Raw genomic sequence first — 16807 nt, forward strand, 5'->3', positions numbered from 1 at the left:
CGACCTAACCGCGCTAACGTGGATCTCTAAATTACTAATTTTCAAATGTTTTCTTTTTACCGACCAGCTCCTCTTTGATAGTTGCAGTGTCCATCTTGTTGTTGCCTGCAGGTAAAGCGATGGGGGAGGGGTAGTTGTGTTCAGTGAAGAAGAGAGGCGAGGCAGAGTAGCGTTGCTTAGAGACAAAAGTGGACGAAAGAGAGGCAAACTTGCGGCTCCACAAGTATAATCATAATGCAACATAGACTATATCGATATAAACAATATTGTCACATCTCATATAAAAATATATCGATATATATTTAAATGGCAAAGGGCCTGTATTTGTATAGCGCTTTACTCGTCCCTAAGGACCCCAAAGCGCTTTACACATTCAGTCATCCACACATTCACACACTGGTGATGGCAAGCTACATTGTAGACACAGCTGCGCTGGGGCGCACTGACAGAGGCTCACTGGCAACCTTCCGATTTCAAGACGAACTGCCAACTCTTGAGCCACGATCGCCCCATTTAAAAACTTGATATATCCCCCAGCCCTATTGGCGAGTGTTGGCTGGAGGCGAGGCTGCCAGACACTGGCGCCACCGGACCCTCTAACCACCACCAATAGGAAACGGGTGAAGTGTCTTGCCCAAAGACACAACGACCAAGACTGTCGGAGCCGGGGCTCAAACCGGCAACCATCTGATTACAAGACGAACTGCCAACTCTTGAGCCATGATCGTCCCATTTAAAAACTCGATATATCCCCCAGCCCTATTGGCGAGTGTTGGTAGGAGGCCGCAGGCTGTCGCCCAGTGAAATTTTCTACCAAGAGGTAGTGAAACAGCAAAGCTTTTACTTGGGAGGTTAACATTTCTAGTTTTTCACATTTCTCACTCTTTCACTACAACTTGGCAAGTAGTTTGCAAGTATTTGCAGACAAATTTGTGTTTTCCATGCAAACTACTATTCACTGCAGCAACCTGCTTTTCATTGCAACTCTGAATGCCATGCTATAGACTGCCAGCAACCACTCACCAACCAGTTGCAGAATCAGCATTTTTCCTAACCAGTTGTTACCAGATAGTTGCCAACTGATCTCTAGGCCTGCATGAACTGGGTTTTAGAAACTTCACAGCAACTAAGAGCAGCTATTGGAAGCTGGTAATCAGTGGTTCCCAGTGGATCACTGACTGATCTCTAGGACTCTGTGACTGAACCAAAATGCCAAGTCTTTATGTACCTCTCTTTTCCAGATCATTTCAAATAGAGAGGAATCAAGCATAAAATCCATGAAACTGTTAATCAAAATGTATCTTCTTGGTTGGACCTTAGTTCCTTGATCTCAGTCTGTCATTTGTGTCTTAATGGAATAATTAATACAATGAATGAATGAATCTTTGGGCTATGCCTTACAGGCATTCATATTCTTAGGTGTTCACAAACACTGCTGCGTAGAATGTGTACTAGAAGTTAGACCATAAGCCTTCTTTTTGACTTCTGCACACTTGGCTAATCACTATGTAAATTCAAACCACAATCTGAAAGGTCATTTCAGACACTTCTAGGTGACTTGATGTTGGAATAACACAGCATATTCACTGACCTTCATTTCATTTTAATTGCTGGCCTTTGTTTCAGAAAATAAGTATATTTCTCAGATCCCAATAACACAAACCTAGGCTGCAGCCCTGGAGAGCCCCATTCAACCCCTGCTGTGGAGAAGTAGCACATTTCACTACTTCCTTGCCAGCCCTGACCAAATGCCAAACACTGTATGTGTGTGATCTGTGCTTTGACGTTTCCCTTTCTTTTTCCCTTTATTGCACAAATGCTTTAACGGCCCCAGTAAAGGGGCGTTACAACCTTGAAGCAAAGCCAGCCACACACCTTGGAAGTATTAAGAAGCTGTTTTGTTGTAAGGTTCCAGAGAGTAAAAAGCAGAGAAAAGTGGCTATTTGGGGGTTGCATGTGTACACATATATCTTCACCTAAATGCATACACATGGGCAGTGGATTACTCATCTAATCAGGAGAACACAAACATAATGCACAAAAACACAGAATCATTTAAACAGGTTCATTTGAAACCCAGACTTTACTTTAATGTGTTTAATGAGTTTCATCAAGTAGTTTTTTTTTTTTTCAAATGATTTGCCCATAGTCGTGCATTTAGGAACTGTATCCTCAGGGACACCTGTTGTTGTAGATTATGACACCAATCTATTCTAGCAGGTGCTGTTTATCTGTCAGCATTCTTTTAAGAACACTAACATGTACTCACATTGCCATGTCAAGGCAATGTTTGTTTTGTTCGGTTTAAGCACCACTAGGGTTTTTGGTTCCAAGATCCAGGAATGAGAAACATGGCGGTAACACAGTCCAGATCATTTCCTGTTAAACATAATCTGATCTTAGACCCATTTGAAATAAAACAAAACAACATGAGGCACAATTAACTGGGGTTTTTTTTGTTTCTTCATTTTCTTTTGTCACTTGGCAGAATCAGGACAAGCTGTAAACACAAAACTATTATTACCATATAAACTTAACATGACAAACTTCAGCAATTAACTGCTTATTTGCACATCCAACAGAGACAAAACAAGCTCCAAAACAGGAGCTCATAATTTAACTTCTTTTACATTAAAGTAGACCTGCATGATCCATAGTACCCATAATAATCCTTATTTATATCAAACTGGGACTCCCAGCCACTCAGGTGGCTTTTTCACTCCTCCCGCTTAAACCCAAAAAGCAAGGTTAGCAGCTGGGTGGGGCTTCCTGCACTCATAATGAACTATAGAAAACGTTTTTTGAAGCATACTGAATCTTGATTTGCTGTGAGATTACATCAATCTTTGAAACTTTGGCCCTTATTTAAATATTTTGTTTCCAACTTCGCCAGGCGGTTGCCGTTATGGTTATTTTAGGTCCACCCACTATAAATAAGCACAGAGGATTTATTTTTTCATACAAATGCTACAATTGTAAAGTTAGCTCATATATCTAATAAGTCTACTGTTGCTATTAGTCATTTGTTCAATGTATGAACTTCTAAAAGAAAGACCTATTTTTATATTTTAAAAAATCAAGAGTATTAAAAAGAAGTAACTGTATAAGGCAAAAATGCTTTGACTCAACTCAAGACCATCACATTTACCATGTTGGTAAAGCTGGGAGTTGTAAAGTTGAATGATAATTGATAGCTTCATAAAATGTACTTGTGTTTCTCTAACTGCCTACCTTTCCTTTCTATAACAGGCATCTTAAGTATCAGGGCTGCTAGGTAACAGCAGGGAAAGCCCAATGTGGTTAGCCAGCAACAGTATAACACTTCCTGTGTAAAACCCTAGCCCCTCCAAACAACACACACACAACTCCAGCACTATCTCACGTTCCCTCTTCATTTCCTTTTCTCCATATATCTCTTTGTCACTCTGTAAGAGATCAGATTGACCCACTAATGTTCCTTGCCAACCAAACAACAACTCTGATGCAGCTGAAACCAGATTATTCCAGTTCTCTGTGGTCAGTCAATGAGGGAGCAGAGAGAGGGTAGCGGATGTCTCAGCTTGACCAAAGAACACACACACAGACAAGGTTGCATACACACATACACAGATTTCTACTTGACACTTGAGTGTCTCTGTCAGGATATGTTCCCTGAGTCTGGGTCTCTTGTCCTGAGTCAGTGTGAAATCAAGATCTGTGCCGTAGGGTTGAATGTTTTCTACTTGTAGAAAACATTCAACCCTACATCTTAATCTGTAGCTACAGAGAGTGGCAATAAGAAACTGTGGAGGGGAGGGTGGAATCGGTACGGGGCTGAGAATTGACAGGAAACAGAAAGAAAAAAGAAAAAACAAGTAAACAAAGAACAGAAAGGAAATTAGAAGGTAGAGATATGATTAAAAGCAAACAGAAAGGCAGGTTTACAACAGGGATGATAGCACACAAGAGTTAATAAAAATTGAAGAAACATCAGGAAATTTGTAACAAAAAGGAAAAGACAGACAAAGAAAAATACAATAAGAAGATAAAACTAAAAAAGAGAAAAAGGGAAGGAAGATGCACTGAGATGAAACTGGAGAACTAAGAGCAGCAAGGCGACCTGAGCACCGTTGGGGTGGTTTGTGACAGCAGGATTGTACAACAGGGTCATATCCTCGCTTGTGTAACCACTGTCCTGCACACCATGTGCTGTGGGTCAAAACTGATTTGGCCAGATACCAATAGAGGTCCAATCAACAGATGGATCTACGCAGTTCACAAGCAGAACTCCCACACGCTATAACGTTAGCCTGAGATATGCACTGAGTAACTAAGAGTCTGCAGCCTCCTGTGAGCTGCAGATGTAGAGCATTTAGTAGAAACAATGCTGAGTTTACAAAAAACACAATGGCCATGGTAAGACCCTTTGTCATGTTAGTAGTTTCTTCAGTCACTTGATTAAAGGTTAGGAGTAGATTAACTTTGAAGCCCCAAATTCACATCAAATGATTAATTCTCCCTTTATTTATCCATGTCGCTGAATTTTAACTGAATTACCCTAACTCCTAACCCTAACCCCTTGAACTAAGAGACATGATAGAGATAGATTTTTATGTTCCACAACTTCAGCACCAATTTCAAAGTCTTAGAGACTCTTCTGAAGATCTAACTGTGTTTCTACCTCAGTTGAAAAGCAGTTTCCAACACCAAAAGATCCAGTAGGTTTACCTTGTCCATTGGAATAGTAGATCCACTTCTCTCGGGCTTGAGTTAGTGGTGCAGGTGGTTTCTTTTGAATTGCCTTCTCCATGATGCTGCTCGGGTCCTGCATTGGGCCCTTCTTCAACACCTGAGAGCTCTGCTTCACACTACACACTACGATCACCACCAGCACCAGCAACAGCAGCAGTACAATCATCCAGGGCAGGTGCTCGTTTATGTCAAAGTGATTATGGGCGCTTGGTCTTGGGAATCCCCTGCGAATTGGCCTGTAGGAGCTGGAGGCCCCACCTGCGCTATCTTGTCCATTAATCTTTCTTATGCTTGTTTCAAACTTGGCTATTTCTTCAGTCCCCAGATCTCCCATTGCCCTCTTGTTAGGCCCTGGGTTTGGTTCAGAATTCAGTTGCCCCCTCTGCAACTCATGGTCCATTGGTTCCTCATGAGCTGGGAGAACTGGAGTCAAATTTGGTGGGGTGAGAGTGCCGGGATGGCTTCGGAGGTGCTCTTCTGCTCGCTGGCTTTTTCCACCCTGGGGTTCCTTCAGCTGAATGGCTGCTGACTGGCTGTGGGTACCTGTGTTGAGAGGCAGAGAGGTTGATGGAGACACAGAACAAGCAAGAAGAGAGATAAGAAATAACAAGGAAAGCAAAGATAGTAGATAGTATAGAAGTAGCAGATGAGAGACAACAGTGACACAGAGAAAGAGGGAATTAAACTCAGTCACTTGGGAGTTCTGTCTAACTAAGACAAAAAAAAAAAACCAGACGGTATCACGAGAGGGGGATCCTTACACCTTAATCCATCGAAGCAATCTGGTACAAACATGCTTTGTTGACTTACTTCATCACTGAGTGGGCCGTGTACACCTTTTTGAAACTGTTATTACAATCTGAGTATTCATGAAAACGAAAAGAGTGTTTAGATGATGTTCACAGGGGTCAAAATCTCCTTTATTTTCGAGGCAATGGCCATTATAGTCATTGTTGAGCATACTAATACTAATACTCTGCAGAAATTGCAAACCAGTGTAAATGACTGACAGATGTCAAAATCTATATACATATTAGAGATGGCACGATACCACTTTTTTATGTCCGATACGATACGATATCATAAATGTGGATATCGGCCGATACAGATATGAATCCGATATAGTGTGTTTTTTTAATCAATAAAACTGTTTTTTTAATATATTGCTGCATTTTGTATAAGTTCATACTCAAGTTTAAATAAACAACAACACTAAAGCTATTCTGTTATACCTGTATGCAAAAAATACATTGCACCCAAAATATTTCATAGTTCAGCAATACTGATCAATCTAATAAACTTAAACCTACTCTATCCTTCCTATTCTGGTATTTTACAGAGTACTTAGCAGAAATATTAAGCAACCTAACTAATAGGGTTGCAAACTCCCAGCAAAAAAAAAATAGGGAACCACCCCCCACCCTCCACCTTATGATGCTTAATCAACGTAATCAACTTTAATTTGATGCAGTGTGGGGAAAAAAATGCACAAAAATCAATTATTTTTCAAGAATAATTAAATAGATTCAACATCTTTCTTCAACAGAATTGAAGACTGCACAGATGGTACCTTCCCAAAGGAAAAAGTAGTATAGCTTACTATAGTATATTAGACTTAATGGTTACTATATACAGTAATGGACTTCTATATATTTTACATAAGATTAAAACTTTGGGTGTAAGATTCAGATAATTATTTATTAAAAGCTAGACATTTTAAATGAGAATAAGAAAGAAAAGCATGTCTTTGTGCCCCCCTTTCCCTGTTCATGGCCTATCGGCCCCCCTGGCTAAACTTTGCTAGATCCGCCCCTGCACAGTTACCAGCCGTCAGCTGCGTAGAAAAGGATCCTGGTGTAGAAAGTAATATTAAATAAATTCTAACAACAGCTTATCAAGGTTAAACGTGCTGCTGTTGTTCAGCCGCTGGTTTCCTCTTTCTGGTGCAAAGTGGGCCACAAACAAACAAGAGAGACGGACAGAAAAGCCGATCAGCTGATCATTAATCAGTTTCACGATTGAAGTAGCAGCAAGAAGAGGCAGTCGCTCCGTATATCGGTTGTTAAGCTTAATGTGGGAATGCTTTACAAACATTCAGAGATGAACTTACACACTTGCTTTACTTCTCTCTGGGATAACTTCATCAGAGATGAAATGCTGGTTTGAGGCTACAAATACACACAGCCGCTCGATCACGTGAGCACACTGCTCCGTGCTACGGTTATGAGCCGAGTTACAGCAGTGTCAACACGCTTTGTTGACTTACTTCATCACTGAGTGGGCCGTGTACACCTTTTTGAAATTGTTATTACAATCTGAATATTCATGAAGATGAAAAAGAGCATTTAGATGATGTTAGGTAGCTGTCAATCAATAGTTTTTTTGAGCCCAAATGTTCATTCGGGCTCAAAATAACTATTTATGGGGTTTATAATGTTTGATCAGCAAATAATTTCTAAATGAGAAATAGACATTTGGCAGTGAGCAACAGATTCAATTTTAAATCTTTTATGTAGATCCTACATCCTGAATCATATCACTATCTGCCTCTGTAAGTATTAGATCATTGTTTTCCAAGACCTCTATAACCTTTTCATGTCTCCATATATGGATTTAAGAGTTGCTTCAATATATTTGGTTGCTAGGAGATTAAACCCTTTACACTAACTTGTTATACACCTCATATAGCTAGTTGATGTAGTACTTTATCACTTCTGTTAGCACTGTGCTATGACGTTTTAGTACACACACCCACTACAATTCAGTTGCCAATCCTTTTCTTCCCAGAATGCCTTTTACTTCTACTGACAATAAGAGACAGGTGAAAATGAACAACCGCAAGTATGTAACGGCCCCACTACTGAGCACAGATCAGGTCAGATTAACTGACTGTGAAGCCATCGATCCCATGCCAACACAAACAGCAGTGACAGTATTATAGATGTGGTAGGGCTGACCCAGGGGAGGAGTATACTGACTTTGGATGGTTGGTTCTGAGAAATGACTGACGTACTGAATGAATCACAGCTGATGTAGAAGCAGTTTAAGACATATTGAGAACTGGTCTTGTACATAGAGGAGAAACAAAAAAAGAAGGGAGCAGATTTCTTGCTTTCTACTTGCAGTTACTCTACTTGCTTTCTAAGTCTGCTGAGGAAAAAAGAGAGAAATTCCCATAAGTCCTAATCTTCACAAACAGTACCATTACTGGGAAAGGGAACTAAAGCTAGTTTTTTTCCATGCCTACAGATGTCCTTCCCTTTGGGAATTTCTAAGCAATAATTCATAAAGAAGAATAAGCACTTTTACTTTATGCTTTAATTTATATGTGCACCCTACATGCTCCCACTACATTAGTAAGGAAACGAGTAGTACCTTACCTAAGCCAGAAGAAACCCAAATGAAGGTACCTCAATGAATTGAAACTCCTGTAAACCACTTTGTGTGCTTTTTAAGGTACTGTACAAATATTCTAACTCTAATTCTAACTTTAATAGCAATTATTATTATTATTATTTTATTATTATTATAATAATTTCCCCCCCAAAAAGAGACTTTTTATTCTGACTGACGGTTAATGTTAGCTTACCTTCTAACTCAAATAACTTGCTAGCCTTTCAATGTAGCTGCTTGCTGCCTAATTCTGCCTTGCTTACTGTGTCACATTTAGTGTGTGGAACCTTGCAAGCCAGCTGTTTATTGTTATTGTTTTATTAACAGGATTATTATTATTATGATTAGCACTTTTTTAGCTATTGGTAGCTAATATTGTTTGCTGTTGATAATGTAAGCAAGCATAAAAGAGGCCTTTAGGCAAGGCAATAATGGAGGAGACAATAAATGCCACCTTTGAAATTTCGCAGGAAACCCATAACATATCTTTCACATGGAAAATGTTTGAAAAATGCAACTTTTATTAGGTCAACTTTTATAAATGTAAAGAAACATTAAAAAAAAAAAACAGTTAAAGCTGAAAACTATATAAATTCAAATAGAAGATTATTAAACAGAATTCCCATCCCTCACCTTTTTGTGCAGGTCCAGCCAGGGGTGCTGGAAAGATTGAAGAAATAATGGGTTCCTGTACAAGCACAGCCTGTCCTGAGCCACCTAAAGTGGTTGTGGAGGCAGAGGATGGAGCTGTAGAAAGGGGTCCACAGATATTATCTTTCTCTCTAGTCCCTGGTGAGAGCAGCACCAGCCCCTGAACCTGGCAGTCTGTGTGATTTCTGCACTGTGTTGCACTTGATTTCACATCTGAAAAAGTTCCCTCAGAGCACTGCTTACAGACCACGTCCTTTTTCTCACTGCCCTGCTTTTTCACCCTCTTGCCTGGGGGGCACAAAGAGTGGGGCTTACACACAGCACCACCATCCCCTGACAGGAATGTATTGGGTGGGCATGTGCAGATTCGATCCTGGGTGGCTGTGCAAGGCATTTTCTCAATAAAGCCAGCTGGGCAAGGACTCCTGCAACGATGGCATTGCTGAACTCCATTCTCTCCCCGTGTGAAGGTGCCTTTAGGACAGGGGCTGCATTCCCTCACAGATGTTGGAGAGCAGTGGATGGAGACATAGGTGCCAGCCGGGCACTTATCACAGACCAGCTGGGTGCCCGTGTCTTGGTCGGTGTACTGATAGTGCCGTTGTGAAAGAATGGGCTGGTCATCTGTGCTGGATGTTGTCAAAACCCGAGCTGAGATATCGACCACAACTGTACATAAGAGCTGAGGGGAAAAGAGAAGGCAGCTATTAGGCGAAAGACTAAAAATGTTTTGAAAAATGTTCTGGTATAGAAATTTATGCATCAGGACAGATTGTCAACCCCTGAATGATGCTGCATTCATTATACTGCAGTAAGTGTTTAAAGCAAAAACCAAACACTATCTGAATTCTTAAGACTGGGATCCACAATGTCAGTGTCACACATTAGGCGGTTTTGTCAGTACTGTCCACTGAAAGATGGAGTATGAAGTAACTTAATTTTACAAGAACCACCCACATTAAGGCTGTAGCTCAGGTGGCGGAGCGGGATTTATATAGCTCTTTTCAAGGCACCCAAAGCGCTTTACAATGCCACTATTCATTCACTCTCACATTCACACACTGGTGGGGGCAAGCTACAGTTGTAGCCACAGCTGACCTGGGGCAGACTGACAGAAGCCATATTGCGCCATCGGCCCCTCTGGCGAACACCAGTAGGCGGTAGGGTAAAGTGTCTTGCCCAAGGACACAACAACCAGGACAGAGAGCCCGGGGATCGAGCCGGCAACCTTCCGGTTACAGATGCGCTTCCCAACCCCCTGAGCCACGGTCGCCCCATGTTGCTCTCCGCTGTATCCATCCGAGTGTGAATGTGTATAAATGTAAGCTACTTAGCACTTAAGAGCTTAGAAGAAGTGTTTGTGTGATTGGGTGAATGAATTAGTTGTATAAAGCGCTTTGAGTGCTCAGACAAAGTAGAAAAGCGCTATTTAAGAACCAGTCCATTTAACTAATATCCTGTTATGGTACTTATTTCCTTTACCATCTACTATTTTTTATGCTGTCCATGGCTTTTTTATAAAATTTTGCCCTGACTGAAGCATTCCAATTTAATATGAAAACTTCAATGCAAAAATTTATGACAGCTAACATGTAGTTTATGAAAATTTGCCTCTTGAGCATGTGGCTCTAACAAAACCAAAACCAACAGGTTGCCAGCGACGTTGTGGATGGTAAGAGGTTAACCATCTGAGGTCTAAATTGTCATCAGTGATGGTCCCAACCCTAGCCCTAAAACCTAAACTTAAACCTGCTTTGGAATTAAGCAAAAAAAATTTAGAAGAAAAAAACATACATTTTTATGTGTGTCAGTTAAAATGATTACTTGTCCCGTGATAACAAGACTTGGGAGAAGCACAGAAGGTCCAGGTCCTCTCAGTCAAACAATGACACAACTCCTATGCCTAAAATACTACATGTACTTTAATATTAGGTTTTTTACAGAGTCACAAATTAGAACTACAGTGGGGCAAAAAAGTATTTAGTCAGCCACCGATTGTGCAAGTTCCCCCACTTAAAATGATGACAGAGGTCAGTAATTTGCACCAGAGGTACACTTCAACTGTGAGAGACAGAATGTGAAAAAAAAATCCATGAATTCACATGGTAGGATTTGTAAAGAATTTATTCGTAAATCAGGGTGGAAAATAAGTATTTGGTCAATAACAAAAATACAACTCAATACTTTGTAACATAACCTTTATTGGCAATAACAGAGGTCAAACGTTTACTATAGGTCTTTACCAGGTTTGCACACACAGTAGCTGGTATTTTGGCCCATTCCTCCATGCAGATCTTCTCAAGAGCAGTGATGTTTTGGGGCTGTCGCCGAGCAACACGGACTTTCAACTCCCGCCACAGATTTTCTATGGGGTTGAGGTCTGGAGACTGGCTAGGCCACTCCAGGACTTTCAAATGCTTCTTACGGAGCCACTCCTTTGTTGCCCGGGCGGTGTGTTTTGGATCATTGTCATGTTGGAAGACCCAGCCTCGTTTCATCTTCAAAGTTCTCACTGATGGAAGGAGGTTTTGGCTCAAAATCTCACGATACTTGGCCCCATTCATTCTGTCCTTAACACGGATCAGTCGTCCTGTCCCCTTGGCAGAAAAACAGCCCCATAGCATGATGTTTCCACCCCCATGCTTCACAGTAGGTATGGTGTTCTTGGGATGCAACTCAGTATTCTTCTTCCTCCAAACACGACGAGTTGAGTTTATACCAAAAAGTTCTACTTTGGTTTCATCTGACCACATGACATTCTCCCAATCCTCTGCTGTATCATCCATGTGCTCTCTGGCAAACTTCAGACGGGCCTGGACATGCACTGGCTTCAGCAGCGGAACACGTCTGGCACTGCGGGATTTGATTCCCTGCCGTTGTAGTGTGTTACTGATGGTGACCTTTGTTACTTTGGTCCCAGCTCTCTGCAGGTCATTCACCAGGTCCCCCCGTGTGGTTCTGGGATCTTTGCTCACCGTTCTCATGATCATTTTGACCCCACGGGATGAGATCTTGCGTGGAGCCCCAGATCGAGGGAGATTATCAGTGGTCTTGTATGTCTTGCATTTTCTGATGATTGCTCCCACAGTTGATTTTTTCACACCAAGCTGCTTGCCTATTGTAGATTCACTCTTCCCAGTCTGGTGCAGGTCTACAATTCTTTTCCTGGTGTCCTTCGAAAGCTCTTTGGTCTTGGCCATGGCGGAGTTTGGAGTCTGACTGGTTGAGGCTGTGGACAGGTGTCTTTTATACAGATGATGAGGTCAAACAGGTGCCATTCATACAGGTAACGAGTGGGGGACAGAAAAGCTTCTTACAGAAGACGTTACAGGTCTGTGAGAGCCAGGGATTTTCCTTGTTTGAGGTGACCAAATACTTATTTTCCACCCTGATTTACGAATAAATTCTTTACAAATCCTACCATGTGAATTCATGGATTTTTTTTTCACATTCTGTCTCTCACAGTTGAAGTGTACCTCTGGTGCAAATTACTGACCTCAGTCATCATTTTAAGTGGGGGAACTTGCACAATCGGTGGCTGACTAAATACTTTTTTGCCCCACTGTATATAAGACTGAAATGAGAGAGTACTGTCAAGTGTGACACCCAAACTCTTTATCTGCGGGGAAGGAAGGATGGAGGAATTTTCAATATTAATGGAGAAACTGTGAGATTTGGTTAAGATAGAGGCTGTGCCAATGAGTAAAACCTCTGTTTTATTATTGTTAAGTTTGAGAAAATTGGAAGAGAAACATGATCTAATCTCCATAAGACAGTTCGAGAGGGCGGTAGGTGGAAGGGATGAATTAGATTTGGAGGAAATATAGAGCTGGGTGTCATCAGCATAACAATGAAAATTGATATTATATTTTTGGAATACATGACCAAGAGGGAGCATGTAAATAATGAATAAAAGAGGCCCTAATACTGAACCCTGGGGCGCACCAGCAGAAACAGGATAGAAACTTGAAGAGTGTGATTTAAATTGGATAAACTGAGTGAGGTCTGAGAGACATGATGTGAACCAGGCAAGGGGGGTATGACTAATGCCAATGGATGCTTATCTTGTCAGGAGGATATTATGAGAAATGGTGTCAAATGCCGCACTAAGATCGAGAAGGATGAGAATGGTTAAAAGACCAGAATCAGCTGCCATCAGAAGGGCATTAGTAATCCTTAACAAAGCCGTTTCTGTACTATGATTGGGGCAGAAACTAGGATGAAATTGTTTGTAGAGATTATGGTCATTGAGGTATGAGTGAAGCTGGGAGGCAACAACTTTCTCAAGGATTTTTAAAATAAAGGGCAGGTTTAGAATAGAATAGAATAGAATAGAATAGAATAGAATAGAATAATCCTTTAATTGTCCCACAAGGGGAAATTTGGTTGTAACACCAGCCAAAAAGACACATATACAAACAAACAGTACACAGGACACGGAACAGAAACATACACATTTTTTCTTACATATTTACATTAAGGACAGTGGTCACTATAAACAGAGAGTACTGTACAGTTATTAAATTAAATAAAAATAACTACAGATAAGAGGCAAACCAGGTTGTAGTGTGAATCGGTTAATTAACTTATTGCAGTTACAGCGCAGATGTAAACATCTATGTTTGTTGGGAGCAGTTCTGATTGTAAGAGCAGGTTTGATATAGGACGAAGATTATCAAAATTATTGGGATCTGCACCAGGCTTTTTGAGAATTGGAATGAAATAAGCAGGATGAAGGAACAATTCCAGTGTTAAGGGAAGAGTGGATAATACTAGTTATGAGAGGAGCCAATGAGGGAAGACAAGCTTCAGCTAACACAGTGGGAAGAGGGTCAAACTGACAAGTGGATGATTTAGATTTTTGAATAAGATTTGATACATCAACTATGGAGGGAAGAGTAAAACTTGAAAATGACTGACAGTAAGACAGTGAGGAAAACAGAAAGTCTACTTCACAGTTAGAAGCTCCCACAGAGTTATGGTGTTGGTGGATATCAGTGATTTTATGAGTGAAAAAAATATATAATAGAGTTGCAAAAGTCAGCAGAGTCCATATGAGAGGGGAATGAGCCAGGAGGTTTTGTAATTTTACTAAACAATGAAAAGAGAGACCTGGAGTTACCTTCACTAGAACTGAATAAACCAGAATAGTATTCGGATTTGGCTGAAGCAATGCAGTACTTATAAAACAAGATATGATCGTTATACATTTCTTTGTGTAGGGTAAGTCCGGTTTTCTTGAACAGACGTTCCAGTTGGTGTCCTTTAGCTTTGAGATGGCGCAGGTTAAGAGTAAACCATGGTGCTGAACGGGAAAATGAGACAGTTTGGTGTTTAAGTGGAGCAAATATGTTAAGAAGGTTATGGAGGTTGACATTATAGTCTGAAACAAGTTCACCAGGGGATAAGAAGCTGTGAATGAATGGAAGGTCATAAATAGCAGATGAAAGATCTGCAGGGTTAATACTACTAATTTTCCTAAATGTGATGTCACAGGGAGTATAGCTTTTGGAGGCTGTTGTATTTACAATAAAAGAAATAAACATGATCAGATTGGGGAAACAAATTGGCTTTACAGTGATGTTACTTAGACTTTACATGAGTAAGAGGTTAATGTTATAGCTTCCCTAAAAATCTTATGATTGGTTGTTTTGAAGTAAATAAGTGTAAAAGACTGCAAGTGGTTGTTTAAAAGTATAAAATGGTAAAGCCATGTATGGTCTGTAGCATTTTCTGATAACATCACTCTGGCATGACTCAGCTTGGGCCTGTGTAAATGTGTAACCCTAGACATGTGTGGGTTATTCCCATAAACCCGCTGAGCTGAGGTTCCCAGCAGCAGTGAGAGGGAAGCCTTGGGGAAGAAAAAAGAACAAAGTTCCCCATGATACATCAGTTAAATTCTTAGCTGTGGAAATGAATGCACACCATTTGACACTAAAGTTGTGACGAGCATGATGAGTCAGTGTAGTGACTTAGTGATATTAGCGATACCAGATGGAGGTATGAGTGTATCCATGTAAGCTGACTCATATTAAGGTCATGTCTTTTCTGTCTGGTGAGGGATGTTGAGTACCAAAAAAGGCAATGATAAACCAGAGAATGTTCACAGACTTACTATAATGTATTAATAAATGAATGAATAAGTATAATATGATTTCTCTATTTACAGTGGGGCAAAAAAGTATTTAGTCAGCCACCGATTGTGCAAGTTCCCCCACTTAAAATGATGACTGAGGTCAGTAATTTGCACCAGAGGTACACTTCAACTGTGAGAGACAGAATGTGAAAAAAAAATCCATGAATTCACATGGTAGGATTTGTAAAGAATTTATTCGTAAATCAGGGTGGAAAATAAGTATTTGGTCACCTCAAACAAGGAAAATCCCTGGCTCTCACAGACCTGTAACGTCTTCTGTAAGAAGCTTTTCTGTCCCCCACTCGTTACCTGTATGAATGGCACCTGTTTGACCTCATCATCTGTATAAAAGACACCTGTCCACAGCCTCAACCAGTCAGACTCCAAACTCCGCCATGGCCAAGACCAAAGAGCTTTCGAAGGACACCAGGAAAAGAATTGTAGACCTGCACCAGACTGGGAAGAGTGAATCTACAATAGGCAAGCAGCTTGGTGTGAAAAAATCAACTGTGGGAGCAATCATCAGAAAATGCAAGACATACAAGACCACTGATAATCTCCCTCGATCTGGGGCTCCACGCAAGATCTCATCCCGTGGGGTCAAAATGATCATGAGAACGGTGAGCAAAGATCCCAGAACCACACGGGGGGACCTGGTGAATGACCTGCAGAGAGCTGGGACCAAAGTAACAAAGGTCACCATCAGTAACACACTACAACGGCAGGGAATCAAATCCCGCAGTGCCAGACGTGTTCCGCTGCTGAAGCCAGTGCATGTCCAGGCCCGTCTGAAGTTTTGTTAAGGATTACTAATGCCCTTCTGATGGCAGCTGATTCTGGTCTTTTAACCATTCTCATCCTTCTCGATCTTAGTGCGGCATTTGACACCATTTCTCATAATATCCTCCTGACAAGATAAGCATCCATTGGCATTAGTCATACCCCCCTTGCCTGGTTCACATCATGTCTCTCAGACCTCACTCAGTTTATCCAATTTAAATCACACTCTTCAAGTTTCTATCCTGTTTCTGCTGGTGCGCCCCAGGGTTCAGTATTAGGGCCTCTTTTATTCATTATTTACATGCTCCCTCTTGGTCATGTATTCCAAAAATATAATATCAATTTTCATTGTTATGCTGATGACACCCAGCTCTATATTTCCTCCAAATCTAATTCATCCCTTCCACCTACCGCCCTCTCGAACTGTCTTATGGAGATTAGATCATGTTTCTCTTCCAATTTTCTCAAACTTAACAATAATAAAACAGAGGTTTTACTCATTGGCACAGCCTCTATCTTAACCAAATCTCACAGTTTCTCCATTAATATTGAAAATTCCTCCATCCTTCCTTCCCCGCAGATAAAGAGTTTGGGTGTCACACTTGACAGTACTCTCTCATTTCAGTCTTATATACAGTGGGGCAAAAAAGTATTTAGTCAGCCACCGATTGTGCAAGTTCCCCCACTTAAAATGATGACTGAGGTCAGTAATTTGCACCAGAGGTACACTTCAACTGTGAGAGACAGAATGTGAAAAAAAAATCCATGAATTCACATGGTAGGATTTGTAAAGAATTTATTCGTAAATCAGGGTGGAAAATAAGTATTTGGTCACCTCAAACAAGGAAAATCCCTGGCTCTCACAGACCTGTAACGTCTTCTGTAAGAAGCTTTTCTGTCCCCCACTCGTTACCTGTATGAATGGCACCTGTTTGACCTCATCATCTGTATAAAAGACACCTGTCCACAGCCTCAACCAGTCAGACTCCAAACTCCGCCATGGCCAAGACCAAAGAGCTTTCGAAGGACACCAGGAAAAGAATTGTAGACCTGCACCAGACTGGGAAGAGTGAATCTACAATAGGCAAGCAGCTTGGTGTGAAAAAATCAACT

At 40.9% G+C, this 16807-nt stretch overlaps 1 protein-coding gene across 1 annotated transcript in view; it reads right to left on the reverse strand.

Moving 5' to 3' along the window:
- tnfrsf21 (tumor necrosis factor receptor superfamily, member 21) overlaps window positions 1–16807 on the reverse strand; it is a 75748-nt gene that overhangs the window by 37108 nt on the left and 21833 nt on the right. Inside the window, exons 2-3 of the mRNA XM_006796202.2 lie at window positions 8758–9457; window positions 4708–5274 (exon numbers count right to left, since the gene is read on the reverse strand). Coding sequence (XP_006796265.1) covers window positions 4708–5274; window positions 8758–9457 — 1267 coding nt within the window. The remainder of the gene's footprint in view (window positions 1–4707; window positions 5275–8757; window positions 9458–16807) is intronic.

The sequence above is a fragment of the Neolamprologus brichardi genome, chromosome 15, assembly GCF_056152115.1.
Source record: "Neolamprologus brichardi isolate AB-2024 chromosome 15, ASM5615211v1, whole genome shotgun sequence".
Lineage (NCBI taxonomy): Eukaryota > Metazoa > Chordata > Actinopteri > Cichliformes > Cichlidae > Neolamprologus > Neolamprologus brichardi.